Genomic DNA, 15,707 nt, shown 5'->3' with positions numbered 1-15,707 from the left:
TTTTCCTCCATCAGAAGTTTTGAGGGTGGCAACCTGCCTTTATCAGAATCAATTGAGAATACCTTAACTCTTTCGTTAACTTTGCTCTTAAGTGCAGCTTTCCGAAGAGAGGTTCAGGAGACCAGAGATGGCTTTTGAACTTTTGCAAAGTCTCTGAAGTCCTGTCAAGTTTTTATCTTGCAGAATGTTTAGGGAGTATCTTTTTAAGACTCAGGAAGTTAACATGGATTTGAAGCGTGTTGTACATTATCTCTGATTTTTCCAATTCCTCTACTTATTGCTGTTGTAAAGCGTCTTGAAAGAAGGGCCAAGCATTTTGTGCCCTCTGGGCTTTGGGTCAGTGGTCTTGGCACACAGCAGAACTCAGTAGGGGCATTTCTTACAGCTTTTTGTTGTCCTCCTTCACTGGAGAGTGATGAGGTACACTTGACACTTTTAGCATCATGTTTTTAAAGTTTTTCAGGTAAATCATAAAATATTTCATTTGTCAGATTCTGGGTCTAGTACAAGTGAGTTAATCCACAGCCTCTAGGATTCCAGGCAGCATCAACCTTTAGCAAAGGAGCAAGCGGTGCTGCGGCCGCGGCTCAGCCCCGGGCCCTGGGCAGTCGGGGTCCTGCCTGCGTAGCTTCAGGCCCGCGGGGCCTGCGGGGCGCAGGGTGGGCACCGTCTTCCTCGCCGGCCCTGGCCGCTTACGGAGGCCAGCGGGTCGCTGAAACTTAGAGACGTATTGTTTTTAAACCCAAAGTTAGAAATTGCCGGTGAACTGCCACAAGAGTTCTTAGGTTGTTCTTTTTTACTTTGCTTCCCTCCCCCCCCCCCTCCTGTTTTTATGGGGAGAAAAGAGAGAAGGCAGGTTCCGTGATAACTGAAGCTCATTTTAAACAGGTGGGTTTCTCCGCAGGTATCTCCGGGGGCAAACGCGGGTGGTCACAGAAAGGATTAGATAGTGAGCGAAGCATCCAATTTCCTGCCTTTCTTGAAAAGATGGGACTTGCCATTTCCTTTTCTTTTCGCAACTTCCAGCGCAACCAAAGCCTCCCGCTAATAAGCCGAGAGAGAAAGGTCTTCAGAGAGGCCGGTGTCTGCGGAGCGCCCGGCGGTCCCCGGTGCTGAGGCCCCGAGGCAGCCACTCGGTCCCCGACAGTCGAACCCAGAAACCGCCTCTCCCGCGGGTCCCCCCTGAGGAGGCTGCGCACCCCGAGGCCGTGGCGCTAGGTAGTGCGCCTCCCGGTCCGGGTCCCGGTCCGCGTCCGGGTCCGGGGGGGGGGGGCGGGGGGCGCAGGGCACCGGCTCCCGCACGCTCGGCGGGGGTCTCCAAGGGCCCGGAGCCGGCGCCTCCCGGGCTTCGCGGGTGCGGGTCACCCCGCCGCGATCCCGCGCCCCCCGGCCCCCCTCCCCCCAGCTGCGGACCCAGCCCGCGGGGCCACCGACGCGCTGCACCGCGGAGCCCGGACGCCGCGCGGGGCTTCCCCAGGAGGACGCGGGGGCTGCAGGGGAGGCGCCGTCCCGGTCCCCGTCCCCGTCCCCGTCCCCGTCCCGGTCCCCGTCCTCCCCCCGTGGGTCCCGCGCCCCCGGGGGCAGCTGCCGAGCCCGGCACCCCGCGCTCCGCGCCGGAAGGGCCCGTTTTGGGTCTGGGCGCGCGGGCGCCTTGCGGGGCGGCTCCTGGCGGGCGGGTGGGCGCTCTGGGCGGGGGGCGCTGGGCCCCGCCGGGGACGACCGCGGGGGTCGTCCTGGGGCCCAAGGAGCTACGCCTGAGCCCCGAGGGCGGCAGCGCCCGGCGGCCGCGGCGGCCCCGCCCCCGGCGTGGTTCCTTCGGGTGCGGCGCTGCGGCCCGAGGCAGCTGGCGCCCCCGCCCCGAGCGCCCCTCACGTCTCACGGGACAGGCCCGCCGGGAAGCTGCTCTCGCCGCGCAAGGACGTCACCCGAGGGCTCCATTTCACTTCGCCTTGGGCCCTGGGGCTCGCCGCTGTGGGGGCGTCTGCGCCAGCGGGAGCCCGGCCTGGGCGTGCGGGCTGGCGGCCCACGGACGGGCCCGCGGGAGGGACCGGACCTCCCCGTGCGCTCCCGCCGCGGCAAGGCCGAGCCCCCGCCCCCGGCCCCTTCGGTCCCCCCCAGCCCCGCACGCGCCTCCCTTCCCGGTGCGCAGCGCGGAGGGGGCGGCGGGGCGCGCGGGCCGGGGTCTCCCGCCGGGTGTCCCGGGCCTCGCCTCCCGGGCCCGAGCCGGCGGAGCCCCCCGCCCCCCGACAGCGTCCCGCAGGGCGCGCGCGGCCCGGAGCACGTCGCGTACTGAGGCTTTCAAAACTTCCTTCGTGGTGTTTCGGGGCCGCGCGGAGGCCGGGGCCGAGCAGCTCCCTCCGAGGCCCCCGGAGCCCCCCCCGCCCCCCGGGAACAGGAACCGTCGCTCGGGGGCGCGCCCCGGGTTTCGCAGCGCCCCACTCCCCGCGCCCGGGGCCCCACGCGGAGGCCGGGGTGGGGTCCGGGCAGCTGCCGCCCAGGCCTGCGCGGGTCCAGCCTCGGGAAGGGGCGCCCCCGCGGCCGCGGAGCTTGGGGCCGGCTCGGCCCGGGCCGCACGGAGGGCGCAGCGCCGCCGGCAGGTTCCCGCGCGGGGCTCGGGCCGGGCCGCTCCCGCCCGCCGACCGCACGGCCGAGCGGGCAACGCCAAGCAGCACACCGTGCTGTAGTGATTCGTTTTTAATAGTGAAATAGACACAAACATCCGCCTTTTTCATTCCTACTTTTAAGTTTCTCTAGAAACCCTCCTGGGACCCCGCGTGTCCGCGTCCCGGGGAGTGAGGCCGCTGCGTGTCCCTCCCGAGCGCGGCGGGGGCGGCCGCGGGGCCCGCAGGCTCCTTCCTCCCACGGGAACCGGCGCGTTCTCCGGGCGAGTCCGGCCGGGCTCGGGGCGCCGCGGGCGGGGGCGGGGGCGCGGGCGGGGGCGGGGGCGGGGGCGCGGGGTCCCGGGGCGCCGGCAGCGGCGGGAGGGCCGCGGGGAGCGAGGCTGCGGCCGCCGACTGCCCCGCGCTGGCCCCGCAGGCCCCGTCGCGGACGGCGAGGCCCGGGACCGCGGCAGGCCCGGGGAGGGGGACGCAGGGGCCGCCGCTGCCCCTGCGCTCTGGGGCGGCCGGACACGGTGCCGAGGGAGCCGCGCTCGCCGGGGTCCCCGTCGGTCCCCCGCCCCCGCCGCCCCGGGCTTTCCCGGCGGCTGCGGCCGCGTCGCCTCGGGCCGGGGACCCGGCGGGTGCGGCGGGGCGCGAGCAGGAGCGCGAGCAGGAGCAGGAGCACGAGCACGAGCGGCCGCGCGCCCGGCTCTCCCCGCACCCGCCCGTCGGGGGCCGCGCGGCTGGCGGGGCGTCGGTCCACACCGCGGGGCAGCACGGAAGCGCGCGGCGGAGGCGCGTCCACACCGCAGGCAGAGCCGCCCGGAGTCCGTCCGCACAGCCGCGCCCCGCGCGTGCCCCGCACGTGTGCGCTCCCCGCCGGGCGCTGGAGCCGGCCCTGAGCCCCGGGCCCTGGCCCCGCGCGGTCTGCGGGCGCGCTCGGCGGCCTGGACGGGGCGCCCGACCGGGACCGACCGGGCCCTCGGACAGACTGACCCCCCCTTCCTTCTCCCCCTCGTTAATCTCTCTCACCCCTACGTCTTTGTATTCCTATCCACACTTGGGCCTGGAGACCCTAGGGTTTCCCGGGCCGTGCCCCTGCTTGGTGGCCACGGGGCCCGGGTGCCCGCAGCAGCTTCCGCGGGCGGGACAGGGTGGGCGCAGGCCGCAGCGCGCGTGACGCCCCGAGGGGCTGCGGGGGGCCTGCACTGGCCCGGACTTTCCGCCTCTGGAAGCTTGCGTGTGTGTGTGTGTGTGTGTGTGTGTGTGTGTGTGTGTGCACGGTCTCCCAAGGAACTGGGCTTTTAAAAGGGCGCGGAGGTAGACAGCGAGGGGAGGCTCTTGCTCGGGGGCTGCAAGTAGGCCAGTGTTTTTCAAACTGCGGGTCCCAACCCACTAAATGGTTTGTAAAATCAATATAATGGATTGTGATCAGAGTTTTCTTCCAAAGAAATAAAAGAATAACAATAGAAATCATGAGTGCTTTGCACAGAGTATGAAGAGCTTCTCTTGTTTGCTGAGACTTCTCTCGTCTGCGATATAAAATGTACTTATGTGCGTGAGTCTTGGAAAGTTTGGGAGCCTCTGCTGGTGGACCAGATGTGCCGGAAGTGAAGGGGAGGACATGCCTGTACTGAGATGCTGATAAGGGGAGTTGAGCAACGTGGTGCTGGTTTTGATCAGTCCTCTCTCTCCTGTATTTTTTTTTTTTTTTTGCCCCCGAAGTCCTCACTGCCCCCTCACACCGCAGTGGGATTCCACACCTCTGCGGCCCCCTGCCTGTTACGTGCTTGGAACCCTGCTGGGCATTATGAGTAAGGGCCAAGGAACAAGCCCGTAGAGCCACCCCCTGTTCCTTTCCCTCAGCAACCTGGAGCCTGGGAAGAGAGTGAACAGTGAAGGTCACTGGGGAAGCTTCACAGAAGGGAGGGGAGTCAACGCCACGTTGTCTGCCGGTTACATGCCAGGCTGTCCCATTTGTATGCTATTGCCCAGCACATGGAAAGGAGCAGAAGCTTTTGAGGGAAATAAAGATGGGGTGGATAAAGATAATGAACCAGACCGTGGGTGCTCAGCTGAGTGGGGACTGAGGAGATGGAAGAGGAGGGGGAGACTCGAGATATTTAACCAGAGTGTCAGAGTCGTAGGCAAATAGAGATGGGAAGGAGAGGACCAAAGTGCCCTAGAAATAGGGGATTCTGGGCACCAACAGTAACGTGGATGAGCTTAAAGGAAAATGAGGAGATAAAGGAGATCAAATAAAAAGGGTGCAGAAGGGATACTGGGGGGAGGTACAAGGGTGTGTCTGTGATGAAAGTTGGATGTGGAGGGGATAATACAGAGTTATGTAAAGAGAGGGTGGCTGCTTTAGGTGTGGGAAGCCACGGACCCCACAGAAGTTTCAAGTTTTGTCACAAAGGAATTAAAAAGAGCAAAACAATTTTCAAGAAAGGTGCCTCTCCTGTCATTCCTTTCTAGCTGGAGGGATTGGAAAGCAGGTTTGTTTCCCTAAGGAGTGCTACGATTTTCAAGCAGGGAGATGTGGGCTTCCTTCCAAGAGTTGGACCAATAGGAAAGGCCGAGCCAGGTGGCAGGTGAGGCCAACCTTGCATGGTTTCAGAGGTTCCTCCGACACAGTTATTCTACCTACCATCTGTGGCAAGGCTGGATCTCCTCTCGCGTCATGCTCTCAGCTCCAACCTATGACATTCCTATTATTACTTCCATTTTACAAATGAGGAGATGAGGCTCAAAGGTATTGTTGAGTATCTTGGCCGGTCAGTACATGGGATAGCTGGAATTTGAACTCAGAACCGAGACACACAATTCCAACTGCCTTCGGCCCAGAGGGACTGGGTCTCTTCCACAGGGATTCTGCCGAGTTGAAGAGGTTGCTTCAGGTGTGTTCAGACTTCCAGGGGGGACCATTGACGTGAAATGGTAGTGAGCACAGGGATGATAGTATATCGCTCTAGTCTTCCCTTCTCTTCGATGGGATCATTTTGATTGCTTTTCCTCGTTAGTACACGAAGGAGTTTTGAGTTGCTTGCTTTGCTGCCCAAGAAAAGATTGGGAATGATTGCTGCATGTGCTTATGTCACCGAGGAAGTGATATTAAAGGTAGTAAAGAGTAAAAATGTTTTTCCTCCTCAAGCTGTTTGCATTTCCTTACATTAATCATTTGATCTTTAGCCAGCTTCTACATTTTCTATCAGGAAAACCAAACTGCACATCAGTAAGTTCACTTTAGTCCCAGCCCTGAGCACACCGCTTTGTAAAAACTGGCTGAGCGTGAGCCATTTACTCTTTCTTCTCTTTCTCTATTTGTGGTCTACGGGGTGTTTAACTGTTATTAACATTTTCTTAAAGCTACTCTCGTAGTCTGCCAAATGGTAGAGTAGATTTTACTTAGAGTGTCAAGCAGAGAGTAATATTTCTTCAGAAGACTATCTGCATCTAGCTTGGTGTGGTCAAAGGGTTGCACAGATAGTCTTATTATATTACAAAATTTATTGGAATATACACAGTTGACAAACAAACTATGGTGGATTTAGGTCAGCTGTTTGCTTATATGATAGATTTTGTTCGTCTTTGACATTTAATTTAAGCCTCGCTTATCTGAGGGCCGGGAATAGGATAAGTATGTTCTGCATGCGTTATGCTTCTTGTTTTATAAAACTGACTTGTCTGCAGCTATCCGGAAATAATTCATAACCAGTGACTTAAGGACAAGGAAGCCTTGTGACATGTTCTGAAAGCGCCTTTTTGAGATGAAGTTCTGAAAAGTTGAATTATGGAGACCCTAAGAGGGGTTTTTATTTTGGGGAATGAAGATAGCTACATTTGTTTTCTTGATCTTTTGCTTAATTATCCTCCCTGCATACTGAATTGATACAGCTGAAACCAAGCTTCCAGAAATCCATAATGAATCCATTCGATGCTAAGAATCTGTGTTGTGTGTAATTGCCCTGCTCTCAGCGGCGGTGGGCAGGATGTGCATGGGCCACATGTATGGAAACGACATCAAAAACATTTGACACATTAGTGACTTATTTTTCATATATCGGAGAAAAAAGTCTGCTGCTGTAAAATCTGCACTTGCAGATGTGTTAGCCCTAAATAACCTTTAAAATTGGTCGTGGTGTGGTGGGAGATGTTGGTATTCATGAGTGTTTTGACATGTTTGACATTTTATGTATGGTGTACTGCTCTGTCTGTCTTGCATTTTTTTCCCCAATAGTGCATGTTTTGTTACTAAAATGCAGCTTTTGGTGTTTATATTTGGGATCTATAAATCTGCTTTTTGGATAAATGATTCGTTGTTATTTATGTAAATGACGTTTTAATGAATTAGGCTATTACTGCTTTTCATGTTATGGCCATAAAAAGAGGGCTGTGTGTGGAAGAGATAATCTGATTTTTTACTTTTTATTATTTCTTTTCTTTTTAAAAAGATTTTATTCATTTATTTGACAGAGAGCACAAGCAGACAGACAGGCAGAGACAGAGGGAAAGGGAGGGGGAGAAGCAGGCCCCCCGCTGAGCGGAGAGCCTCATGCAGGGCTGGATGTGGGGCTGGATCCCAGAACCCTGGGGTCATGACCTGAGCCAAAGGCAGACGTTCAACCGGCTGAGCCACCCACCCAGGCACCTCTGATTTTTACTTTTTAAAGAAAACATGTATTTGATACACGTGAGATACCTTACATTTGCTATAGTCCTGGATTAACAAGTAAGGAAAAGCAATTCTGTGGAATGATTACATGCTCAGAAGCCAAGGAATTTGTGTACCAAAATCTGGTGTGATAAATAGAGGTTTTGAAACCAGTCTAAGTAGTATTTGGAATTGTCCTCTATTCATTTATTTCTGGGAGGGTCCCTAGGAGGGAATTGCCACTTACACTGAGAAATCCAGGTGGCCCCGACGAAAGTATATTATAAGGAACCACATACCTACATCAGAGATTCAGCAGCCTTCTCTGACTAAAACACGGATTTGGCAGAGTGGTTGTCTTCCCTTTGTACCATATTCTATGTTATTTCTCCAGGTAGAACTGGGTAAGTGAGTACACAAGGTTCAGCTAATCTCTGGTGAGGCATTTTTCAAACCTAGGAGTAGCACGTTACTAAAAGAAATACTGTTTGTGGTTTGAGTTTTGGAAAATACAACAAGTTTTGCCGCCTCTTTTTTGCCTTGCGTGATAAACATGGTGCTACACCAAGTCTATCCTAGTGTCTGCTCAGATTATAAGGATGGATTTAGCTGCGAGTCTTAGCATTCAGAATCAGTTACTCATTGCCTTTCCCCTCTTTAAAACTGATGTTGCTAATAATGTGGCTTCCCTTTAAATGTTATTTTCTTTAAGACTGTAACTGACTCTAAGGCTTTGACATTTTTTTGTCCTAGATATTTCTCCTGTTCTTAATCTCCACCTGTTGTCACATGCCAGGACGGCACTCTACCTCCAGGTGGAAGGACAAAGGGGCAATTTTCTCTGTCTGGGGTGTCAGGACTGCTTTTCCTCTGGAGTGGAAGTTTTCTGTGCACTTTTCCTTTGTACCCTTTCCCTGGGGACTCACACTTCACCTCCATGACACACACAGCAAATGTGGCCTGGGGCTTGTAAGAATACCGCAAGTTTACTTTCCGCCAGCAGATGTATTGAATGTTGCATCTTGCAATTTACATGGTGTCACCAACCTGCACAGACTCTTGACTCGTATCTTCCCAGTTTCTCTTCTTGACTAACAGAGCCTTAGGACTTTTACATCCCTTTGAGGATCTTCCCGAGCGAAATTTCATTCATAAACTACAAAACAACAGAAAAGTCTAACATCGAAGGTGCGATGCTGGTTTTTAAAAAATATATTATTTTACTTTGTAGAGCAATGTGAATGATTATAGTCTGATGCTAACAAGCTTGTGAATCTCATTTCCCAAGTTATGAGTTAGGAAAAAATGTGAGGCTTTTCTTGAATGTGCAGTGTTTTGTATGCTGAACATTGCTTTCATCAAAATATGTACTGTTGATTCATTCATTACATTTCTTGTATGTACTTAACTGGAAAGCAAGAGAAAGAAAATCAAGTGCTTGTCTTTTCTTGAGTTAATTTCCCTTAACATGTATTCAAAATAAGCATTCCAATGTAGAATAATATAAAATAGTTATGGAATTTGATGATTATAGGAAAGTTGGTGTGGGTGAGAAATGCATCATTCATTAGATTGCAAGCAGCAATGGATGATAGAGAATAGGCAAGGTACTATAAACAGGAAGCTGTAAATAAGCATTTTTTTCCTTTCTGTAACTAGAATACAAATACTTGCATTATGTAGACATATTCATAAATTTAGATGATAACTTAGTGAAACAGGACCATAAACATGAAACCTAGGCATATTATTAAATGTGTATGATTTTGCAATGAACGCTTATTATTTTTAAAAGTCTATGTTCCTATGGCTTTCACTTAGAGAATTCAATCTCCCAGTACTGTGAATAGTCTAATCATTTTTTTTCCCTCCAGCTAATAACAGTAACTTCCAAAATTGAGGACTGAACCACAGCAGTCAAACTTAACAACCCTTTGATCAAATTACAAAACTGGTGACTAAAAGGAACATGAAACCTGTGATCCAGTTTTGCAAAATCTTATTTGAAATCTTATTCAGATTAACACGAACAGTGTCACATGTGCTGAAAATGGAAAGACCGTAAATAAAACAAACTGTTATCTAACAATAAGCTGACTGGTGTTGTGTGATTCGATGGGGGTGCTGTTATAAGGTTTTTATTTAACCTTGTTACTAACAATCCTTATGATGGCAAACATTGTATTAATCACTCTCACAAATGGTCGTGAATGGAGAACTTGGTGAGACTGGAAAAATACAGTGGCACAAAGAGAGGTCAGGCATACAGGGTGAAAATAAAGCGCTTCTAAGCTGAAAAAGATGAAAGCAAATATATCCAATACATGTCTCAGCATTACAGATGTGAAATACGGAATATGAGTGCAAGAGAAATATTTGTAAAATGCTAATGCTTGGAGTGAAGGCTAGATAAAAAATTAGGTCGCAGTATTCCATGTAAAATCAGAGCAGAAAAGCTTATATGCTTTTTAAGCTGCATGCCCAGGGACTTCTCACCATCAGAACAAGAGAGATGCTAATCCTTTTCTGCAGAAAGCATTGACAAGGCAGTGCCGGAATCCTGCATGCAGTCCTGAACTTCCCAGCACCAGAGGGATGTTGACAAATTGGACAGATTTCAGAGAACCACAACAAAAATGATTAAGGGGCTGGAGCAATTGACTTATGAGGAAAGATTAAAAGGACCAATTATATATTGCTTACCCACACAAGACAAGCAGTAGAGGGGAGGAGAGACAAGAAAACCATGTATGATTATTTGAAGAGTGTAAATACCAAGGTAGAAGATGAATTGTTTAGATTGGTCCAAGATGGCAATAACTTTGAGGTAAGGGGAAGAAAAGAAGTAAAGAGGAATTTGGTAGATTATCAGGAAAATAATTTGCAGTGATGCTATTTGTAAAATAATGGAAGCAATTTGGGGGGATTAGTAAACTATATGGCTCTTATTAATGCAAAAGAAAAAAAGACTGCTTTTTCACTGCAGGAAAACTTTGAGATGAGGGGGAGGGAAAGGAAGAAAAAGCAGTAGTTTACTTCAGTTTAGAATGTGAAGAACTTTATATGGAGTTTAAATTAAATATGACACATTCAAATAAAGGTCAGAGCGAATCTTAAATGAAGCTGTCCTAAAAATAGGACCACTCCTACTTTCATAGGTCTTCTTAGCATGAGAGCTGCTCTCGACCATATATTCTATAGTAAGGTAATCTTACCTTGGTCAGTGTAATAGGAGGATCTTAATGTTTTCTTTTAATAAAATATTCTTCTCCTGGCATTGTTCTCATAATGGAAGTGATGTTGATGGAACTCAGCCCAGTATCAAATTGATAAAAGAACTAAGAAGTGTTCCTATTTGTCTTTTATTAGTATTTTTTTCTGGCATGCCCCTCTGAAACTTGGCTCAGCTTGGAAGGGAAAAGAACGAATGGAATGAAGTGGCCACTTGAAATTATAATAAGCCTGGAAGTGAGGGAAAGGATTTTACATAGCATCCTCCTCTAGAAGCCAAGCAAAGGAAAAGATTTCTTCCAGTGTCAATGAGAAATATAAATGGATCTAAAAACATTAATGGCAAAAAGGAAAAAAGAAAAATTAAATGAACTCAAGGCTCATAAGAATCTCCTGCTTTCTCTGTCTCAGTGAGAGAGTGCTTTTCCTGTGCTAGAAGATGCAGCCTGTGAGGTAGAGGGATGCAGAAGGAGAATCTCATTAACGTGAGCTCTCCACTCCCCATGCACTTTGAAACTGCCTGCTGTCAGGCTGCAGAGAAGCCAACATATGCAGGCTTCCAGGGCGTGCCTGCTGCACAAGGCTGGGTGTAATTATTTCTGGATAGGAGCCTACGTATGATAACACTGACTTAGAGTCTGTCTTTATTTGAACTGATATTTACTATACGTATAATTTAAGCTTCTAACAGTGAGGTCTCATATTGGGGGAGTACCCAGGTATTTCCCCTTGAGCTATTGTAGTCAGTTGATATCTGAACTTTGGAGGATTTACTGTGCTAATTACGAGAGAGAGAGAGAGAGAGAGAGAGAGAGAGAGAGAGAGAGAGAGAAAATGGGAACCAATCAACATTTGTTTTACTTTTTTGGGTGGATGGTGTTGTTCATAGCTAGTGCATAATGGCTTGTGTTGGTTATAGCCAATCGGTTTTTATCGGAAGTATCTTTCGATTTCTAATAGGAGTGTTTTAGACCCAAACTTGCCACATAATTTTAGTTTCAAGATGACATGTAAAATGTCTGTATGGTACCTTCTTACTTCACTGCCGGAGATTCCAAGGGTTTTTCCTTATTATTATTATTTATTAGAAATAGAGTTGTAGTGGAACTAATATAACACTGCACGTCAACTATATTTCAATAAAAAAGGAGAAAAAGTGATGTTTTAAAAAAGGCATTGCCCTAATAAAAGTCGATGAGCTATATTTACTAGACAGTTTTATTAAGTGAAGAAGGTGCTGTAAGATTTCAGTAGATTTTTTTTCATTTTGTAAATGGTTATCATTTAAGTTTTTATTTTGGCAAACTCTTCAGCCCAGAGATTTAATCATTTTTGCCTTAAAAAGCAAGGAGAAGGGATTACACAGGTAGACAGACTGTGCTGTAAGCAAACATTTCTAATCGCTAAACTGCTTTACTTTTGTTACCGTGTTAATGATTTAGTGGGAAAATGACCTTATTTTGCACAAAAGAAATAATTAGAGTAAACAGAGCTACGATCATTGACTTTTTCTTCTAAACCTAATGATAAACTTTTCTAACAAGAGCATCTCTGATGTGACTATTTGTGCATTTAAAAATACCAATGTGGATAAGGAAGGGGGTTGTTTTTTGTTTCCAGTTTTATGATTAGCTTATTTCAAACATTTTAAATTCTTCTGATCATTTAAAGGAGTGTTGGATTTTAAATTATTTTGTTTACAGTACTTATACCTTGGTTCTAAAACTATTTAATGACAAGGTATTTGTATTATCTTAATTTGTTCAATAACCAGGAATTGTGATACTGAGCTTTTTTTTTTAAAAAAAATTGTTTCTTTTTCCTTTTTTTTTTCTTTTTAGTTTTGTCATGGCTTTAGGAGACTCAATCCTAACCCTTTAGTTTGCATGTTAATCATCTTATTCAGGGTTGTTTTTTTTTTTTTCCCTCCATTTTATTCACTTTAACCCTTACATTATTTTGAGCTCTGTTTTTTGACCACAAAACTTCTAAAGTGATTATGCAGTTTTATTTTTCTTTCTGTCCTATTTGTGGTTTGTCGCTGTCTATCTCTTGAAAGCATAGGACAAGTCCAACCAGGGTGGAGTGGCCATGTCAACGAAGCTCAGAATTATGCAATGAGACTGTGTAAATGAGTTCTCTAGATTTTTTCAAATTCACTACATCATTGCACACCATGTGAATTTTCCGTGGGTACAAGAACATTGTTATTAGCCATGACATAACTTGTGCAGTGTTTATAATGTCTACTTGGTGAATTAGATTGATTTTTGAGGCAGTTAACATTTGTTATCTTCTTAGGAAGATAAGCACTGTCCGTTTATAGAATTGTAAAATGGCAAAGCTTAAAGTGGTCTCACAAGCTTGACTAAGGCCATCTTTCTCTCTCTTGGCCAGTCTTGTCTTGTTTCCCTTGCATGTGAAAGATAATACCCCAGTTTATTTCCAACTGCATAAAGGATAACGTCATGGAATGAGGATTTGAAAAAGAAATTTTATGAGCACTTTAATATTTAGATGCTAACTATTTTGAATATGTCATTAAAAGGAATGATAGATTTATCCTTTGATGAATTTCTGGGACCTAGTGAAAATCCTTAGGCACTCAAGTGTTTTACCCCATAGTGCATTAACACATTTATATTCCAGATAAACGGCTCAGAAATGAGTGTTTTTAGGCCCACTCTGGGAAGGGCATATTTTGCATATAAAATATTATGATACAGTGACAGAGTATTATAGCATTTAGTGAGTGATTTCGTGAATACTCTCCCAAGTGTTTCTAGGATGCCAAGTGTATCTAAATTACATTATGTACATTTGGCTTACTTATACAAAATGTATTTATTTATAGAAAAAGTATTTTTTTGAGATGATTCTTTAACATATGTGAATAACTTCCATTGATTTTTTTCCAAGGAATGAGATGTCTTTGAGTTGGTACGAACATGAGAGTAGTTGACAATGGTTAGCTTTGTTGCTTAACACTTTCTTTGTGGGTTTATAAATAATGACTTATGTTCTTAAGACATATAATGCAGAGGAAACGCTGGAGGCAGTAGACATATTATTACATATACAGACACAAAATTGCTCTGACACTAATTAGGGCATAAATAATGGCATACCTAACCAAAGGCAAGTAAAACATTTGTTTAGTAATTAAAATGAAACTTATTTACTTGCAGGTTCAAAATTTGTCTGTTTAAAACAGATTAGGTCAGATAGATAACACATAAGCAAGCAGATAGTTACACAGTGCCCAGTTTTGCATCATTCTGAGCACCTTGAACTTACAATGAGTTTCTAGGATCTGGAAGCATGTGGAATTAGAAATTTTGACATGCTCAATAGGACGAACCCTTGTCTTGGAGCTTTTTATTTTCTGTAGGTGTATATGAGACTCTGCATACATCCTGCTCCCTGTTCTTTTCTATTTGTAGTATTTAGAAAAGAATTAACCTAGTTTGTGCTGATATCAGGAACCCTTCAGGAATTAGATTAGTTGCCCAGTTTAAAGCTATATATTTTTGAAAAAGAAAGGGAAGAAGCAGGCTCCAGTGAATGGTAGCTTTAGATTCTTTAAGGAGTATGCTGGGGAATAGTTCTGAATATTTGGATATATAAATGTGAAAGTTGACTAAATGCAAGATAATACTTATGCTTCAGAATCCAGTGCATTTTATCCTGTACAAGATCGAGTGAGATTCCTGGCACTTTCTATGAGCATTGAAATAAAAAAGCAATCCTTGGTAACCAACCAAACACATTTATTGAGCATTGCCAGCTATTAGCTGTGTTACCTTGAGCAATTTACCTAGCCTATCTGTGCGTCAGTTTCCTCATCTGTCAATGAGATAAAAACAGCCTGGGCCTGGGACATTATTAATCCCCAGTAAGGTAGTGCTATATTTATTATTTCTCTTACCACTATCTTACTAGGCTCTGAGAATTCAAGTACTTTTTATTTCAATTCCATCTTCCACTCATTACTTTGTAGTTGTATTTGGTGGTTTATAATGTTGTTCATCATGAAGGGCCTTGTTCGGGTTCTTTCATTTGACCAATCTTGACTGCAAATTCTCTATGTGCTAGCATAGAAATAAGAGAAATACAAAGAAGAAAATCCATCGTCATTGCTCTCAAGTCTCTTAGAGTTTAGTAAGGAAGACATACGTGAAAACAAACACTTTTAGCATAATATGTTAATAACTCTAAGCAGGGGCCTGCAAGCCATATGTTGGGATGGAGTGCCCATGAATGCCTGGGAGCATCCTCTCTTTTGCAGAGAAAGGAGACATTTACTTCTAAGGCAGAGAGAGAGACAGAGAGAGAGAGAGAAATATAAAAGGCCTTGGGTTTTCTGGAAATGATGGCATATAAAATCTGAGGAGGGGACATTAGCAGGGGTTAGAGCAATAATCAGAACCTGGATTCTGCAAAAGGATACAAAAGAATTTATATTTTATTCCTTCACCAATATGCAGTAGGGAGCAACAATTAATAAAGCAACGAAACTTCAACTGGGAAAGGAAATAATCTGATTAAATTTTTTATAAAGATCACTCTGGTTATGGCATTCTGGTTACTGGTTTTGTTTTTAGTGGTGCTGGTGATTGGTTGGTTTTGTATAATGCCCTCTTTAGGATCTTCTTTTTAACTTTATTATTATAAAAATTTCCTGTGTTGTGGGTTCAGTGGGCCATCTCAATCTAGAATGCCATTCCTTTTGAGAAAATACCCTCAGTTATTTCTTTCAAATTTTTCCCTCTTTTTTTTTTTTTTTTTGGATAATTTTTCTCTCTCTCTTGGCAACTCCTGAGGAAAAACTAAAGCTTTTGGACTTTCTGAATTAATCTTTTATTACAACAATTTTTCTTTTTTGCTATTATTTCTAACAAGCAATAATCAGAGACCATTTTTTAAAACTGTAAGTGGGTAAAATATTAAGTGCGCAGACAATATCCTTTGTTGGTGAGGATGAAAGGAAATGAGCCATTTCCTAAAATTGTTGATGTGTGTGTAAATTGGGATAGCATTTTTAGAAGGTGACTTGTCAATACCTATGTAAATACGCTCCATAATTAAGTATCCTTCCTAGAGGAATTCTCCATAAGGGAAAGGATATATGCTTATAGATGCTTAGTGTAGCATTGTTTGTAGGAGTGAAGCTTGAAAACAACTAAAAAGCTTTTTTAGGGAAATCACTAAATAAATTTTTA

General features: G+C 46.3%; 1 protein-coding gene and 1 long non-coding RNA gene across 3 annotated transcripts; both read left to right on the top strand.

Moving 5' to 3' along the window:
* The first annotated feature begins 127 nt into the window (after positions 1–127).
* On the top strand, positions 128–3,780 carry LOC112674630 (collagen alpha-1(I) chain-like). Its single transcript, XM_025470987.1, has 4 exons — positions 128–149; positions 1,027–1,218; positions 1,585–2,675; positions 3,037–3,780. Exons 1-4 carry the CDS (start codon positions 128–130, stop codon positions 3,778–3,780), a joined length of 2,049 nt encoding a protein of 682 aa, XP_025326772.1.
* A 648-nt stretch (positions 3,781–4,428) lies between these two features.
* Positions 4,429–9,320, top strand: LOC118350546 (uncharacterized). Of its 2 annotated transcripts, XR_007408638.1 has the most exons (4): positions 4,429–4,579; positions 5,079–5,194; positions 8,333–8,442; positions 9,129–9,320. It is a non-coding gene; the product is annotated as an uncharacterized LOC118350546 (long non-coding RNA). The 2 variants fall into 2 exon arrangements; XR_004804510.2 differs by having other exon boundaries at positions 4,429–5,194.
* The last annotated feature ends 6,387 nt before the right edge of the window (positions 9,321–15,707 follow it).

Source organism: Canis lupus, chromosome 36, assembly GCF_003254725.2.
Source record: "Canis lupus dingo isolate Sandy chromosome 36, ASM325472v2, whole genome shotgun sequence".
Classification (NCBI taxonomy): domain Eukaryota; kingdom Metazoa; phylum Chordata; class Mammalia; order Carnivora; family Canidae; genus Canis; species Canis lupus.
Note: the sequence above shows the minus strand (reverse complement) of the source record. Positions and strands in the feature narration are given on the sequence as shown.